The following is a 16,143-nucleotide window of genomic DNA, read 5'->3' as shown; positions in this document are numbered from 1 at the left end:
AGCGCAAAGGGACATCTTAAACAGTGCGGCGGGACACCTTAAACGACGTGGCGAGCCACCTTAAACGCTGTGGCGGGCCACCTTAAACGGCGCAATGGGACACCTTAAACAGTGTGGCGGGCCACAATAATTGTTGTGATGGGACACCTTAAACGACGTGGCGAACCACATTAAACGGCGTGATGGGTCAGTTCAAACGACGTGGCGGGTCACTTTAAACAGCACAATGGGACATCTTAAACAGTGCGGCGGGCCACCTTAAACGCCGTGATGGGACACCTTAAACGATATGGCGGGCCACCTTAAACGGCGCAATGGGACACCTTAAACAGTGTGGCGGGCCACATTAATTGTTGTGATGGGACACCTTAAACGACGTGGCGAGCCACATTAAACGGCGTGATGTGTCAGTTCAAACGACATGGCAGGTCACTTTAAACGGCGCAATGGGACATCTTAAACAGTGCGGCGGGCCACATAAAACGCTGTGATGGGACACCTTAAAAAACGTGGCGAGCCACCTTAAACGCCGTGGCAGGCCACAATAAACGGCGCAATGGGACACCTTAAACAGTGTGGCGGGCCACTTTAATTGTTGTGATGGGACACCTTAAACGACGTGGCGGGCCACATTAAACAGCGCAAAGGGACACCTTAATGGACGTAGTGGGCCACATCAAACGGCGTGATGGGACACCTTAAACAGTGTGGCGGGCCAGCTTAAACGCCGTGATGGGACACCTTAAACGATGTGGCGGGCCACTATAAGCGGCGCAATGGGACATCTTAAACAGTGCAGCGGGCCAAATTAAAAAGCCGTGATGGGACACCTTAAACGGCGTGATGGGATACCTTAAACGGCGTGATGGGACACCTTAAACAGCGTGATGGGACACCTTAAACACCGTGGCGGTCTAATTTAAACGGTGCAATGGGACATCTTAAACAGCGCGGCAGGCCACATTAAACGCCGCGATGGGACACCTTGAACGACGTGGCGAGCCACCTTAAACGGCGTGATGGGACACCTTAAACGCTGGGATGGGACACCTTAAACGACGTGGCGGGCCACTTTAAACGGCGCAATGGGACATCTTAAACAGTGCGGCGGGCCAATTCAAACGCCGTGATGGGACACCTTAAACGACTATTTTTCACTTTTGACGCGTAACCGCGTGAGAATGGGGATGGTCCGAATGTATATGTCTTCTTTATCCGCCTGGTCTTCTTCTACTGTTCCCTCGCTCGTGCCTCACTGCCGCCCCTGTGGCGTGGAGGAAGTACTGCATGAAGGAGCACTTCTCATTTTGAACGCTTTCGTCTTTTAAGGGTTTTATAATTTTCTCCCCACTCCCTGCTGATGCCTACTTTTATGACAACTCCATCATTTTGCATAATTGTGCGTCAATACGAGCAAAATATTGTTGTTGAAGTCCTATTTTTAGTTTTTCACTGGTTGAGCGATGACTGCTGCTTTTCTTTCACCTTGCGTCCTTTTCTCTCCTCAGTGCTGAGAGTCAGCATGTCGGGAAAAAGGGGGGTCCGTGCACATGAAAGTACCCCCCGTCATCTGGTCCGCATTACCATTGGCCAGTAGATTTATTCTCCACACATCTTTTTTTTCTTTTCAAACAATAGACTTTTTTTTTATCCATGGCTGAGGCGTTAAAGAGTTTTTTTTCATGAGAAGATAACAAACGCTAAAAGAGATTTGTCGGTGGGGGGCTTACATTGTTCGTTTTTTTGCTTTTATGTTCGTACACTTTACTGTTAAAAAAAAGCCTTTCTGACTTGTTGACCCCCAAATGTGACTATTTTTCTTTAACTACCATGTATCCTATCTTCCTGTCATTATGTACGATAAAAAACAATCGGGGTCTAATAATAAGGCTAGGAAAAGTGTCATAACTTTGGCAAAATTAAAGGCAGTGATACCGTTTTTGTCCCACGCTGACATCTCAAGTACTTTAACAAGGACGCCAAATTTCAACAGAACCCGAAGAAAATTGAGATTTGTGTTCTGCGCACAAAAATGTACAACTTTTTAGTTCCCGTTAAATTCCTGTAACAAACAATTAACAAAGAATGCGACCTAGCTAAGTAAGATTGTTATTGATATCGGAAGGAGTAACAACCAGACTATTTAACGAAAATTGTAATGTTGGCTAACACAGTTCCACGTTAATTGTTCGCTTAGTCAACCCTAAATACCGTCAGTTACATTGTTCTCTCTTTGCTTTTAAGTTCGTACACTTTACCGTTAAAAAAAGCCTTTCTGACTTGTTGACCCCTAAATGTGACTATTTTTCTTTAACTACCATGTATCCTATCTTCCTGTCATTATGTACGATAAAAAACAATCGGGTTCTAATAATAAGGCTAGCTAACATGCAGGAAAAGTGTCATAACTTTGGCAAAATTAAAGGCAGTGATACCATTTTTGTCCCACGCTGACATCTCAAGTACTTTAACAAGGACGCCAAATTTCAACAGAACCCGAAGAAAATTGAGATTTGTGGTCTGTGCACAAAAATGTACAACCTTTTAGTTCCCGTTAAATTCCTGTAACAAACAATTTGCAAAGAATGCGACTTAGCTAAGTAAGATTGTTATTGATATCGGAAGGAGTAACAACCAGACTATTTAACGAAAATTGTAATGTTGGCTAACACAGTTCCACGTTAATTGTTCGCTTAGTCAACCCTACATACCGTTGCTTTTGTATTCGTACACTTTACTGTTAAAAAAAAAGCCTTTCTGACTTGTTGGCCTCCAAATGTGATTATTTTTCTTCAACTACTATGTATCCTATCTTCCTGCCATTATGTACGATAAAAAACAATCAGGCTAATAATAAGGCTAACTCACATGCAGGAAAAGTGTCATAACTTTATTAAAGGCAGTGATACCATTTTTGTCCAACGTTGACATCTCAAGTACTTTAACAAGGACGCCAAATTTCAACCCGATCTGAAGAAAATTGTGCGCACAAAGATTTATTCTGCAGGCTCACAGCTTTTTAGTTCCGGTTAGATTCTTGTAATAATCAGCAAAAGATGAGACCTAGCTAAGTCAGATTCTACTTGAAATCCAAGGGAGATACAACCAGAACATTTAGCATAAATTGTAGTGTTGGCGAACACAATTTCACATTAATTGTTCGCTAAGTCAATCTTGCACACTTATTTTACTTTTATGTTCGTACACTTCACCGTTCATTATTATTATGTATCCTGTTTTCCTGCCGTTATGTACGATAAAAAACAATCAGGTTCTAATAATAAGGCTAGCTCACATGCAGGAAAAGTGTCATTACTTTGTCAAAATTAAAGGCGGCGATACCATTGTAGTCCCACGCTGACAACTCAAATACTTTAACAGCCACGCCAAATTTCAACACAATCCGGAGAAAATTGCGACCCGCGTTCTGTCCACAACAATGTACCGTATTTTTCGGAGTATAAGTCGCACCGGCCGAAAATGCATAATAAAGAAGGAAAAAAACATATATAAGTCGCACTGGAGTATAAGTCGCATTTTTTGAGGAAATGTATTTGATAAAAGCCAACACCAAGAATAGACATTTGAAAGGCAATTTCAAATAAATAAAGAATAGTGAACAACAGGCTGAATAAGTGTACGTTATATGAGGCATAAATAACCAACTGAGAACGTGCCTGGTATGTTAACGTAACATATTATGGTAAGAGTCATTCAAATAACTCTAACATATAGAACATGCTATACGTTTACCAAACAATCTGTCACTCCTAATCGCTAAATCCCATGAAATCTTATACGTCTAGTCTCTTACGTGAATGAGATAAATAATATTATTTGATATTTTACGCTAATGTGTTAATAATTTCACACATAACTATGAAAAAAACTGCGACTTATAGTCCGAAAAATACGGTACGACTTTTCAGTTCCGGTTGGATTTTTATATTAAACAATCAGCACAGAATGCGACCTGGCTAAATAAGATTGTACTTGATATCTGAGGGAGTAACAACCAGACTATTTAACGTTTTGTTATTACTCGTCAGTGCTCATATTGACCAACAGCTCCTTTGCGTGAAAATAGCTCGTTAACTTGGACGAGATTTAAGTTGCGTTAGCGTCTGGGGGAGCAACATTTGTTAGCTTTGCGCCATGAATGAGCGCAGTGATGCCGACGGCCACTTAGCCCGCCGCACCAACGAGCAGCCGCAGGCGGCCCTAAAATAACACGCGCAGGGGTGACGGGAGACGAGATCCCTGAACACGACGCGGCCAGGGGAGGGGTGGAAGTAAATCAAGTGAGTAGCTAGCGGGGGTTTTTGCAGGTTTGTCCACACTGCGGATGAAACGTCATGCAGATTTATGTGCGCACTAAAAAGCGGCCTGCTTTTAATGGCTCCAGTTTCCTCTGAGCAGGACTCGGGTTTTGCTGCCGTCTGTCTCCCGATGCCGCCGACACTTCCGCTAGCTGTAGCTCATCTCCTCGATAGCTTTTTCCTTCTTGTCGCGACATTTCCTCTCGGATTTCCTGTTAGCGACGTGACATAGGCCAACCGCGACGTTCAAAACCCCAAGTCTTGTTCCTTGCTAGCGTCTTAGCACTAGCATTAGCCTGGAGCGGAAACCACATGTTCTCGCAACATGTCGTTTGTTACTGCAGAATTCAAGTAAGCAGTTGTTGTTATTAATCGCCGCCATGTTCTTTGATGATTGATTGAGACTTTTATTAGTAGATTGCACCTTTTATTAGTAGATTGCACAGTACAGTACATATGCCGTACAATTGACCACTAAATGGTAACACCCCAATAAGTTTTTCAACTTGTTTAAGTCGGGGTCCACGTTAATCAATTCATTCTACCTCAGCATCCAATTTCATAATATTAGGTATGTGCTATGATAATAATTAAGCGGTAAAATTAAAATGCTATTGATTACAACTCTTCGATAAACCCACACACTGATCACTAGCTAACAACTTGCGCACTGTTCGATAGCTATCAGCTGGCGCGCTGATTGCTAGCTAGCAGCTAGTGCCGCTAATATTGTGAATACCGTATTTTTCAGACTATAAGTCGCTCCGGAGTATAAGTCGCACCGGCCGAAAATGCATAATAAAGAAAAAAAAAACACATATAAGTCGCACTGGAGTATAAGTCGCATTTTTTGGGGAAATGTATTTGATAAAAGCCAACACCAAGAATAGACATTTGAAAGGCAATTTAAAATACATAAAGAATAGTGAACAACAGGCTGAATAAGTGTACGTTATATGAGGCATAAATAACCAACTGGTATGTTAACGTAACATATTATGGTAAGAGTCATTCAAATAACTATAACATATAGAACATGCTATACGTTTACCAAACAATCTGTCACTCCTAATCGCTAAATCCCATGAAATCTTATACGTCTAGTCTCTTACGTGAATGAGCTAAATAATATTATTTGATATTTTACGGTAATGTGTTAATAATTTCACACATAAGTCGCTCCTGAGTATAAGTCGCACCCCCAGGCCAAACTATGAAAAAAACGGACTTATAGTCCGAAAAATACGGTACTCTTTCATGTTTACAAAAACACGTAGCGTGATTTATTGTAGATGTCTTTGATTTTTATGAAAACACGTAACTTAGCGTCATTCTTCGTAGATGTATTTTGTCTTTGATTTGTACGAAAACCCTTTAGTTAGCGTCATTCATCGTAGATGTCTTTGATGTTCACGAAAACACGTAACTTAGCGTCATTCTTCGTAGATGTATTTGTCTTTGATTTTGTACGAAAACCCTTTAGTTAGTGTCATTCATCGTAGATGTCTTCGTCTCTGATGTTTATGAAAACATAAGTTAACGTGATTTATCGTAGATGTCGTTTGTCATTTGTGATTAAGGGCTATATAAGTAAACTTAGATTAATTGATTGATGTAAGTTAGCGTCATTCTATGAAAAAAACTGCGACTTATAGTTGGAAAAATACAGTAAGTACTCTTTACCGTCATCGATTTGGTCACAATAACAGTAAATTGTTTTTGTTTTTATGAAATAAATTGGATCGCAATGCTAATGCTTGTCGCGTATTTTGCGTGCCGAACACGATTGTTTTCTTTTTTTCCCCCATTTGTGTTCAAATTTTGTTTACTGATATTTTTTTTATCATTTTCTTCTGTTTCCGTCCTTTTTTGTTGTTCGTGTTTAAGACTCTAATGTAAAAAAAGTCACCCTAGGTCATACTTGCCAACCTTGAGACCTCCGAATTCGGGAGATTGGGGTGGGCGGGGTCGGAGGGGCGTGTCCGGGGGGCGGGGTTAAGGGGGAGGAGTATATTTAAAGCTAGAATTCACTGAAATTAAAGTATTATATATATATATATATATATATATATATATATATATATATATATATATATATATATATATATATAGTACAGTAATGAAAACACAGTTCTACTAACTGTACTGTACTTGCTGCTTACTTAAAAAAAAAAAAAAAACACTTACCTTTCACTATTTGAGTAGCTTTTGTTCTGCCATTTGAGTACTGGCGAGCGATCTCTGAATCCGGGAACATATCCTTCACGGATTTGTTGAAAACATACGCAAATGACAACGGAATGTTGCTTGCAAGGTGGCCCATAATACTGCGTTGCCGCCGCCTTGTGCTTCTCTGAGCGTTCATGAGTGACTATAGCCATTCGACCACCGTGTTATGGGTTATAGATAAACCTATGGATAACGGAGACATATATAATAGTCTCCTTTTCAGGTGAGAGGACGCTAAAGGCAGTGCCTTTAAGGCACGCCCCCAATATTGTTTGTCCGGCTGGAAATTTTGGATATTACAACGTGCCGTAGTTTTGAAGCAATGCATGATGGGAATCCGGATGTTGTGTGTCAGTGTATTGTAATAATACCAGGAATGTAGGCTCATACGACTTCTTTGTTTGTCTTGTCTTTATTGCACAAGATGTAATTCAACCACACAACAGCTCCAATGTGTGTCTATCCCTTTTCCCGGCAAAACTCGAACACCCACTTCCTATTCACAACGTCACTTCCCTATCTCTCCCGGAAGTCCCGCCCCCCCCAGCCACAGTCATTGGCTATAAACACACACTGAGAAATAGCTTTGTGCCTGCCTACTTTATGGGTTATAGATAAACCTATGGATAACGGAGACATATATAATAGTCTCCTTTTCAGGTGAGAGACAACGCTAAAGGTAGTGCCTTTAAGGCACGCCCCCAATATAGTTGTCCGACTGAAAATCGGGAGATTTTCGGGAGAATGGTTGTCCCGGGCATGCTTGCCAACCTTGAGACCTCTGATTTCGGGAGGTGGGGGGTGGGGGGTTGGGGGCGTGGTTAAGAGGGGAGGAGTATATTGACAGCTAGAATTCACCAAGTCAAGCATTTCATACATACATACATACATATATATATATACATACATACATACATACATATATACATACATATATATATATATATATATATATATTCCGTATTTTTCGGAGTGTAATTCGCACCTGCTGAAAATGCATGATAAAAAAGGAAAAAAAACATATATAAGTCACACTGGAGCCCGGCCAAACTATGAAAAAAACTGCGACTTATAGTCCGAAAAATACGGTATATATCTATACATCCTGAAAATATGCAAACAAAACTGTGTTTAGATAATTGATACTTCAAACTTGCATAAATAAATCTTAAGGAATATAACATAACTTGGCTTCTGAGAGCTTCAAAATGTAATGAATAAAATGCTAAAGTTGTTGATAAACAAGCAATTATTTTAATAATTAAATATGGTCATTTTAAATGAATTATTATGATAATTTAAAATTAAGTATTTCAAACATGTTTATTTTAATGCATAATTCTATGGCTGGATGTAATAAGGAGTCAGAAAAAATACAAATAAAAATACAATTAATTTTGATGTTTTTAGCAAAATATAGTAAAAATGTACTTTTTTTTTTAATTTTTTTATTAATAAATATATTTATTTGTGGGTAAGATAAACATAATACAATTTATCTCTAGTCTGGATGATTTAGTTCTTGTCACCCTGTTGTCCTCCTGTCGTGAAAAAAAGCTGTCCTCACTCAGGTCCGCATGGAGCTGGAGGGGGCGTGGCCTCCAGCTCCGGCAGTAAATCGGGAGATTTTCGGGAGAATATTTGTCCCGGGAGGTTTTCGGGAGAGGCGCTGAATTTCGGGGGTCTCCCGGAAAATTCGGGAGGGTTGGCAAGTATGGTCCCGGGAGATTTTCGAGAGAGGCACTGAAATTCGGGAGTCTCCCGGAAAATTCGGGAGGGTTGGCAAGTATGCCCTAGGTCAGGGGTGGCAATCCAAAATGTTGAAGGAGCCATATTGGACCAAAAATACAAAAACAAATCTGTCTGGAGCCGCAAAAAATTAAAAGCCATATTACATACAGATAGTGTGTCATGAGATATAAATTGATTTAAGAGGACTTAAAGGAAACTAAATGAGCTCAAATATACCTACAAATGAGGCATAATGATGCAATATGTACATACAGCTAGCCTAAATAGCATATTAGCATCGATTAGCTTGCAGTCATGCAGTGACCAAATATGCCCGATTAGCACTCCACACAAGTCAATAAAATCAACAAAACTCACCTTTGTGCATTCATGCCCAGCGTTAAAAGTTTGGTGGACAAAATGAGACAGAAAAAGAAGTGGCATGAAACACGTCCTAGAAAGTCGGAGGAAGTTGTACATGTAAACACACTAAGGTGAGTTCAAGGACCGCCAAAATTAGTAGGACAAAACGGCGCTCGCCAAATACTCGAATCGGTGAAGCATGTTTAATATAAACAGTGTGATTTATAACAATTAGGGAGATTTGTGTCATGTTGGTCCTCCTACAGAAACCATACTAATACAAAAAAAATTTTTTTTCCCCCTCATCTTTTTCCGTTTTTCATACATTTTTGAAAAAGCTCCAGAGAGCCACTAGGGTGGAGCTAAAGAGGCACATGCGGCTTTAGAGCCGCGGTTTCCCGACCCCCGCCCAAGGTGGACTCTGTTAGCACCTCCTTGCTAATGCTAACTATGCTAACGCTATCGATTTCCACATCGGACCCTGAACGTCACATGTCGACAAATGTGCGGCGTTAGCGTTGTGGAGAGTAACGCCGCTGCTATCCCACGTGTGTTCAGGACGGGCCTGGAGGCCATCATGGAGACATACGCCTTCTGGAGACCACCTGTGCGCACACTCACCTTTGAGGACTTCACCAACATGCAGAAGCAGCAAGGTGAGCGAAAAGCTTTATTTCTGCCTCAAAGGTCGTCTTTCCCGCCGTGAAAATGTTCAAATATAATTTCAAGTACGCCAACGTTGTTTAGGTATGAAGTATCATCTTCTGAATGGCGACTCATTAGCATATTCAAATGAACCTCGTTTGTTTATGTTCCCTTTAACCTTGTTTTGTGTTTATTGATTGAATATTATTATTTCTAGTACTACTAGTACTACTACTAATTGCTTGCTACCACTACTACTACTACTACTACCACAATATTTCTGTATTAATAGACTGACCATACGTCCTCTTTTCCCCGGACATGTCCTCTTTTGCTGTCCGGGCGGAGTTTCTTAAATGCCTCAAATGTCCGGCATTTTCAGTTAGGGTTGTGTGTATTTTCAATGTACGTTCAGGGTTAAGAAGGGGTTAAAAACAAAACAAATTGTGAAGGTGTGCGCACGCAGCAGCATTCGTGAGGGAGGGGCGGAGACAGAGAGAGCGAGAGTTATGATAAACGCGCATGTGTCGCCAGGCTCTGCTTTTTATCCATAGATTTATAAGATTTAATTTATTATTACCTATAGCAGGGGTGTCAAAAGTGTGCCCCGGAAGCCATTTGCGGCCCACAGCTAATGTTTTAAAGGCCCACGGCACATTCTAAAAATACTACTAAAATAAACAAAAACATAACAAAAGTGAAATAAAAAAGCTTAAAGGTGAAATGTAATTTAGAAAAAGTTGTAATGTTGACTAATAAAACAAAACTGTTTTTTTTCCTTTCAAACTGTCATTGTTCAAAACATAATATTAGGGATGTCTGATAATGGCTTTTTGCCGATATTCCGATATTGTCCAACTCTTTTATTACCGATACCAATATCAACCGATACCGATATATACAGTCGTGGAATTAACACTTTATTATGCCTAATTTGGACAACCAGGTATGGTGAAGATAACGTCCTTTTTTAAAAATATAATAAAATAAAATATGAATAAATTAAAAACATTTTCTTGAATAAAAAAGAAAGTATAACAATATAAAAACAGTTACATAGAAACTAGTAATTAATGAAAATGAGTCAAATTAACTGTTAAAGGTTAGTACTATTAGTGGACCAGCAGCACGCACAATCATGTGTGCTTACGGACTGTATCCCTTGCAGACTGTATTGATATATATTGATATATAATGTAGGAACCAAAATATTAATAACAGAAAGAAACAACCCTTTTGTGTGAATGAGTGTAAATGGGGGAGGAAGGTTTTTTGGGTTGGTGCACTAATTGTAAGTGTATCTTGTGTTTTTTATGTTGATTTAATAAAAAAAACAAAAAACAAAAAAAACGATACCGATAATAAAAAAACAGATACCGATATTTTCCGATATTACATTTTAAAGCATTTATCGGACATCTCTACATAATATTGAATCAAAATCAATATTATTATGAATTATTGACCTATCCAAGGTTCCGATTACGTCACATCAAATATTCCACTTTGAAAAATATTTTGGGTGGAAGTTTTTGCATATTTTGTGTGTTTGCCATTAAAAACATAGTTTTGTTTGACAAAAAAGGGCGGAAAACAAACAAACAAAAAAACAACATAAAAAAACAAAACATTTTGAAATGAGGGATGGATGTGAAGTTGATGTAGACTCCAGATTTAAGCGTTAAATATAAAATGTATGTATGCCCTGGCACACCATTATCATCATTTCATGACCCAAGCAAAACACTTTTTACACTTTTATACTGAAATAAATACATCTTATTAAATAAAAACATAGAAAAAACTACCAGCAGCGGTAAAGTTTAGAGCCATGAAGGAAAGAAAATAATGAATGGATGTTTATAACTGAATAAATTTACATATGCATACACATTTTTTTTCTTTTTTCTTTTAATGAATTAAGTAACGTTTATGACAACCTTTTTCCAAAACACAATATAGAATCTGAGATATAACAGGATAATGCCTTAATTTTATCTTTTATTTTCAAAACGCTTACAAAAAAGTGGGGCCCCAAAAATTTACTGTTGGACCCCCTTTTTATGACTTGATGGGTCCCTGGGACCCCATTTTGAAAATTTCTAGCGCCAACACTGCTGTCAACAGAGGAGAAAAAATGATTTATTTAAATAAATATATTATTTATAAAGCAAGTTCGAGTATCATTGGCAAATTTTCACCTAGTCCCCGCCTTGGCGTGCAGCCATGTATGTGTCCTCTTTTTGGGATTTCAGAATATGGTCAGCCTAGTATTAATTATACACAATATACATGAGAATGTTTACATTCATGCATTATTCACTGGGAAACTCAGAAAAATGTGTGATTTCTGGTAATACTACTAATTTATTAGCAATAATTAACAATAATAATGATTATTGATCATGAATACCTTTATTTTAATAGGTATTTTAAAACATATATTTATTTGTTACAACTAACGACACTTAACATTAAGTTTGGTATCTAATTAGTACTCCACTACTTAATTAGTATTAGGAACCTAATTAGTACTTTAGTATTTCATTAACATTTTAGTATCTAATTAAAGTTTAAGTATTTTATTCGTACTTCAGTGTATTAGTACTTTTGTTACACTTCAGTATGCAATTAGCACCTTAGTATTTTATTAGTGCTTTAGTATTTAATTAGGACTTAAGTATTTATCATTACTTTGGTATTTAAATAGTAGTTCAGTATTTAATTAGTACTGCAGTACTTAAATAGTTTTCGGTACCTAATTAGTACTCCAGTACGGAATAAATACTTTAGTATTTAAGTATTATTTATTACTTCAGTATTTAATAAGTAGTAAAGTATTTCATTAGTGCTTCAGTACTTAATTGGTAACTTAAGTATTTATCATTACTTTGGTATTTAATTAATACTTCAGTAATGACTTAGTTATTCACTATTCAATTAGTATTTAGTACCTAATTAGTACTTAAGTATTTCACAAATTTTTCAGTATCTAATTAAGGTTTTAGTATTTTAGTCGTACTTCAGTGTATTAGTACGTTTGCTACACTTAAGTATGCAATTAGTACTTTAGTATTTTACTTGTGCTTTAGTATTTAATTAGGACTTAAGTATTTATCATTATGTTGGTAATTGGTATTTAAATAGTAGTTCAGTATTTAATTAGTTCTGCAGTACTTAATTAGTATTCGGTACCTAATTAGTACTTGAGTACGTAATAAATACTTTAGTAATTAAGTATTTTTTATTACTTCAGTATTTAATTAGTAGCACAGTATTTCATTAGTGCTTCAGTACTTAAATATTAAGTATTTATTAATTCAGTATTTTATTGGTAGTTCAGTATTTAATTAGTACTCCAGTGCTTAATTAGCATTCAGTACTTATATAGTACCTTAGTAATTTGTATTGTATCAGTATTGAATTAATACTTGAGTATTGAAATAATACTTCAATATTGAATTAGTTCTTGAGTATTGAACTACTACCTGAGTATTGAATCAGTACTTGAGGCTTGAATAAGTACTTGAGTATTAAATCAGTACTGAATTGTATTGAATCTTTACTTGAGGATTTAATTAGTACTTGATTATTGAATCAGTACTTGACTGTTGAATCAGTACTTTAGTATTAAATCGGTACTTGAGTTTTTATTCAGTACCTGAGTATTGAATCAGTACTTGAGTTTTTAATTAGTACTTGAGTATTGATTCAGTACTTTTGTAGTTTTTGCAACAAGACGTCGTGTCAAATGAACAAAAGAGTACAAAAACGATTTGAAATAATTGGTGGCTGAAGTATTTCTGGAAAAATTCGATGTATTTTCTTTGCATGAAAACAAAACAAGTCCCCCCGGCCCCGCTTCCTCCCTCCTCTGTCGTCATGGCGACCCAGCGGAAGTCACGAGTTGACCTTTGCCAGCTTTGTTTGCTAGCTTGAAGTTAGCTGAGGGACGAAGAAGAGGGCGTCACTGAGTGTCGCACCTTGACTCTTACTAACCTGCACGCCCCCCCCCTCCCCCCCCCAGCACCCCCTGCCCCCTCGGGAAATGAATGAAAACATGACCTCACATATATTTCACGTGCACGTACCCCCCCTTACTGCAGAACTTATCAAAGGCATGTGCTGCTTTCATTTTGACATTCTACATAACACCCCCCACCCCCTCCTCCCACGCACCGCCTCCAGCCGCGCCACATTCAGCACTCATGTTGGTTTGTGTGTCCAGGCGGCAGCACGGGGACGTCCCCGACCACCTCCAGCACGGGGACTCCCTCCCCCTCCGGGGCGGCCCACCTGCTCTCCCCCTCCTGCTCCCCTCCCGCCTTCCACCTGGCGCCCAACACCTTCAACGTGGGCTGCCGGGAGAGCCAGCTGTGCAACCTGGGCCTGTCCGAGTACCCGGCGTGCGCCCGCAGCAACATGGCGGCGCTGCAGGGCTACGGCGGCCTGGCCGACGGCTCCTACGGCCGCCTGCAGGCTGCAGGGGGCGGCGTGGCCTCTGGCCAGCCCGCCGAGTCCTTCCTGCCGCAAAGGACTTCCTCCTTGATCGCTGCCGGCATGCAGGGCGGCATGACCGGCGGCGGGTGCGGCGCCGGCACCGGCGCCACCGGAGGGAAGATGGATGCCTACGGCGGTCAGCTGGGCTCTTTCCCTGCCTCGCAGCTTCAGTACGTGATGCAGGCGGGGGGCGGCTCCGGTGCCGCCTCCTCGTCCGCCCCGTCGGGCTCCTCCCCCTCCTCGGCACACATGTTCAGCGGCGCCCACCACCACGTGCAGCAGGGCTCCTACAACGCCTTCTCGCTGCATAACCCCTACAACCTCTACGGGTACAACTTCCCCGCCTCCCCCCGCCTGGCCACCAGCCCTGAAAAGCCGCAGGGTGGACTGCTCTGCTCCTCCGCCGCCCCCCCAGGCGCCTTCGCCGAGCGCCAGTACCTGTCCAACGGCAACATGGACGCCGTGCACATGATCGGCAACGGCGGTGGCGGCCAACAGGGGGGCGGCGCCTGCGACGGGCGCCAGTACGGCTCCGCCTCCCAGATGTCCATGCACATGGTGTGAAGACGGGAGTCCAGGAGAGCAAAGTTAGACCATGTGACGGAAAAGAAGAATCATCTTGTGTTTTTGCTTTTTTAGCTCGTGAAGACGCCCCCTCCTCTTAAAAAGGCCTCTGAGGGGGCGTCACAAATATTATTTAAGTTTCGACGTCGAGGACATGTTTGGATCGGGTGCAATAATTCATAACGGCGACCTTTTCGCACGCCATCACGTCACAAACCAGCCTCACTTTCTTTGGACGAGAGGAAACCGCAGGCCTCCCCATTTTGGAGTGAATATTAGCAAATCCATAAATCCATATACTGTATATATACATACATATTTATATATATATATATATATATATATATACACACATCTACAGTATATATATATATATATATATATATACATACATATATATGAGAATTTTTTTAAATGATAGATTATATATTACAATTGTCTGTATTATACATGTATATTATAATTTATTGTATTATATATAATATTATTTTTAAACATAAGTGTTTAAAAAACAAATTATATAAAACAATTATACAGTATATATATTTTTTGTCTGTTATTTAAATTACATATATAATGTTTAAAAACAAGCAAAAATATATAAATGTACTGTATATATGTATAAATGAAAATATACATATATATATATATATATGTGTATATATATATATATATATATATATATATATATATAGACATATATATATATTTTTGTACAAAAATGTGTGTATGTATGTAATGTTTAAAAAAATATTTATATATACATACATGTAGGAAATATAAAATGCAGGCAATACTACACACACACATATATATTTATATATACTGTATATGTGTGTGTATATATGTGATTTTTAAACAAAGAAAATATATATATATACATATAGGAGATGGGAAAATGCAGGCAATAAATTTACATATATATGTAATGTTTAAAAATATATATATATACATATATAATATATACATATAAATATATATATATATATCAGCATATATATACATACAGACATACATGTAGGAAATGAAAAATGCAAGCAATACATAAGCTTCCAAGTTGTTGTTGTTGTGTGAGAAGTTATCAAATAGCAAAATTGTGACGTGTGTTGTTGTTGTTTATTTAATGCTGAGCAAACACAAACGTTATAGAAATGTTTGACATAGCAAAATAAACCATTTCCCCTTTCTTCTTGTTGGGGAGCATTTAAAACGATGTAAATACAAATGTGCCAAGCACGTTAAAAAAAAAAGAAAAAAAAAAGCCCAATAAACGTTTTAATTCACGTAATTGTTTGGACTGTTTTTATCGCGATACAGCTGAGTATAGGCAAGGACTTCACAAAATGATACAGTATGTTGATATGATGATATATTGTGATAGATTGCTGTACTCCACATATCTCAGTGATAAATGTCAAATGTTGCTTCATATAAGTTGTATATACGTTCACTAGATCAGTGTTTCTTAACCATAGGGCACAAGGTAATGCACTGTAAAAACAGTATGTGTTTTTCAGCTGTAGTCCGTATGGGCCACAGCATTATTCTGTTGTAATACACTTTTCCACCCCTTGTGGCAGTAATGACGATCTCAAACAAACAGAAAGTAATCAAGAAGTTTCTAAAGCGCAAAAATTATGACTAAAAGTGTTGAAGCTGTATTTACATTTGCACTTAAATTTAATTGACAGTTCTGTTAAGAAACACATATTTGTGCATAAATCGATTCTTATGCAGTATATTTGATTAGTACTTATTTTTTTAATCAGCCTGACCTGAGCCTAAGGTTTAT

General features: G+C 38.7%; 1 protein-coding gene across 1 annotated transcript in view; it reads left to right on the top strand.

The window, feature by feature from the left end:
* tbx15 (T-box transcription factor 15) overlaps positions 1-14,657 on the top strand; it is a 54,686-nt gene extending 40,029 nt beyond the window's left edge. Inside the window, exons 7-8 of the mRNA XM_061970534.2 lie at positions 9,201-9,298; positions 13,516-14,657. Of these exons, the coding sequence (XP_061826518.2) occupies positions 9,201-9,298; positions 13,516-14,351 (934 nt within the window). The 3' untranslated portion in view covers positions 14,352-14,657. The remainder of the gene's footprint in view (positions 1-9,200; positions 9,299-13,515) is intronic.
* The last annotated feature ends 1,486 nt before the right edge of the window (positions 14,658-16,143 follow it).

This window comes from Nerophis lumbriciformis, linkage group LG13 (genome assembly GCF_033978685.3).
Source record: "Nerophis lumbriciformis linkage group LG13, RoL_Nlum_v2.1, whole genome shotgun sequence".
NCBI classification, from domain to species: domain Eukaryota; kingdom Metazoa; phylum Chordata; class Actinopteri; order Syngnathiformes; family Syngnathidae; genus Nerophis; species Nerophis lumbriciformis.
Note: the sequence above shows the minus strand (reverse complement) of the source record. Positions and strands in the feature narration are given on the sequence as shown.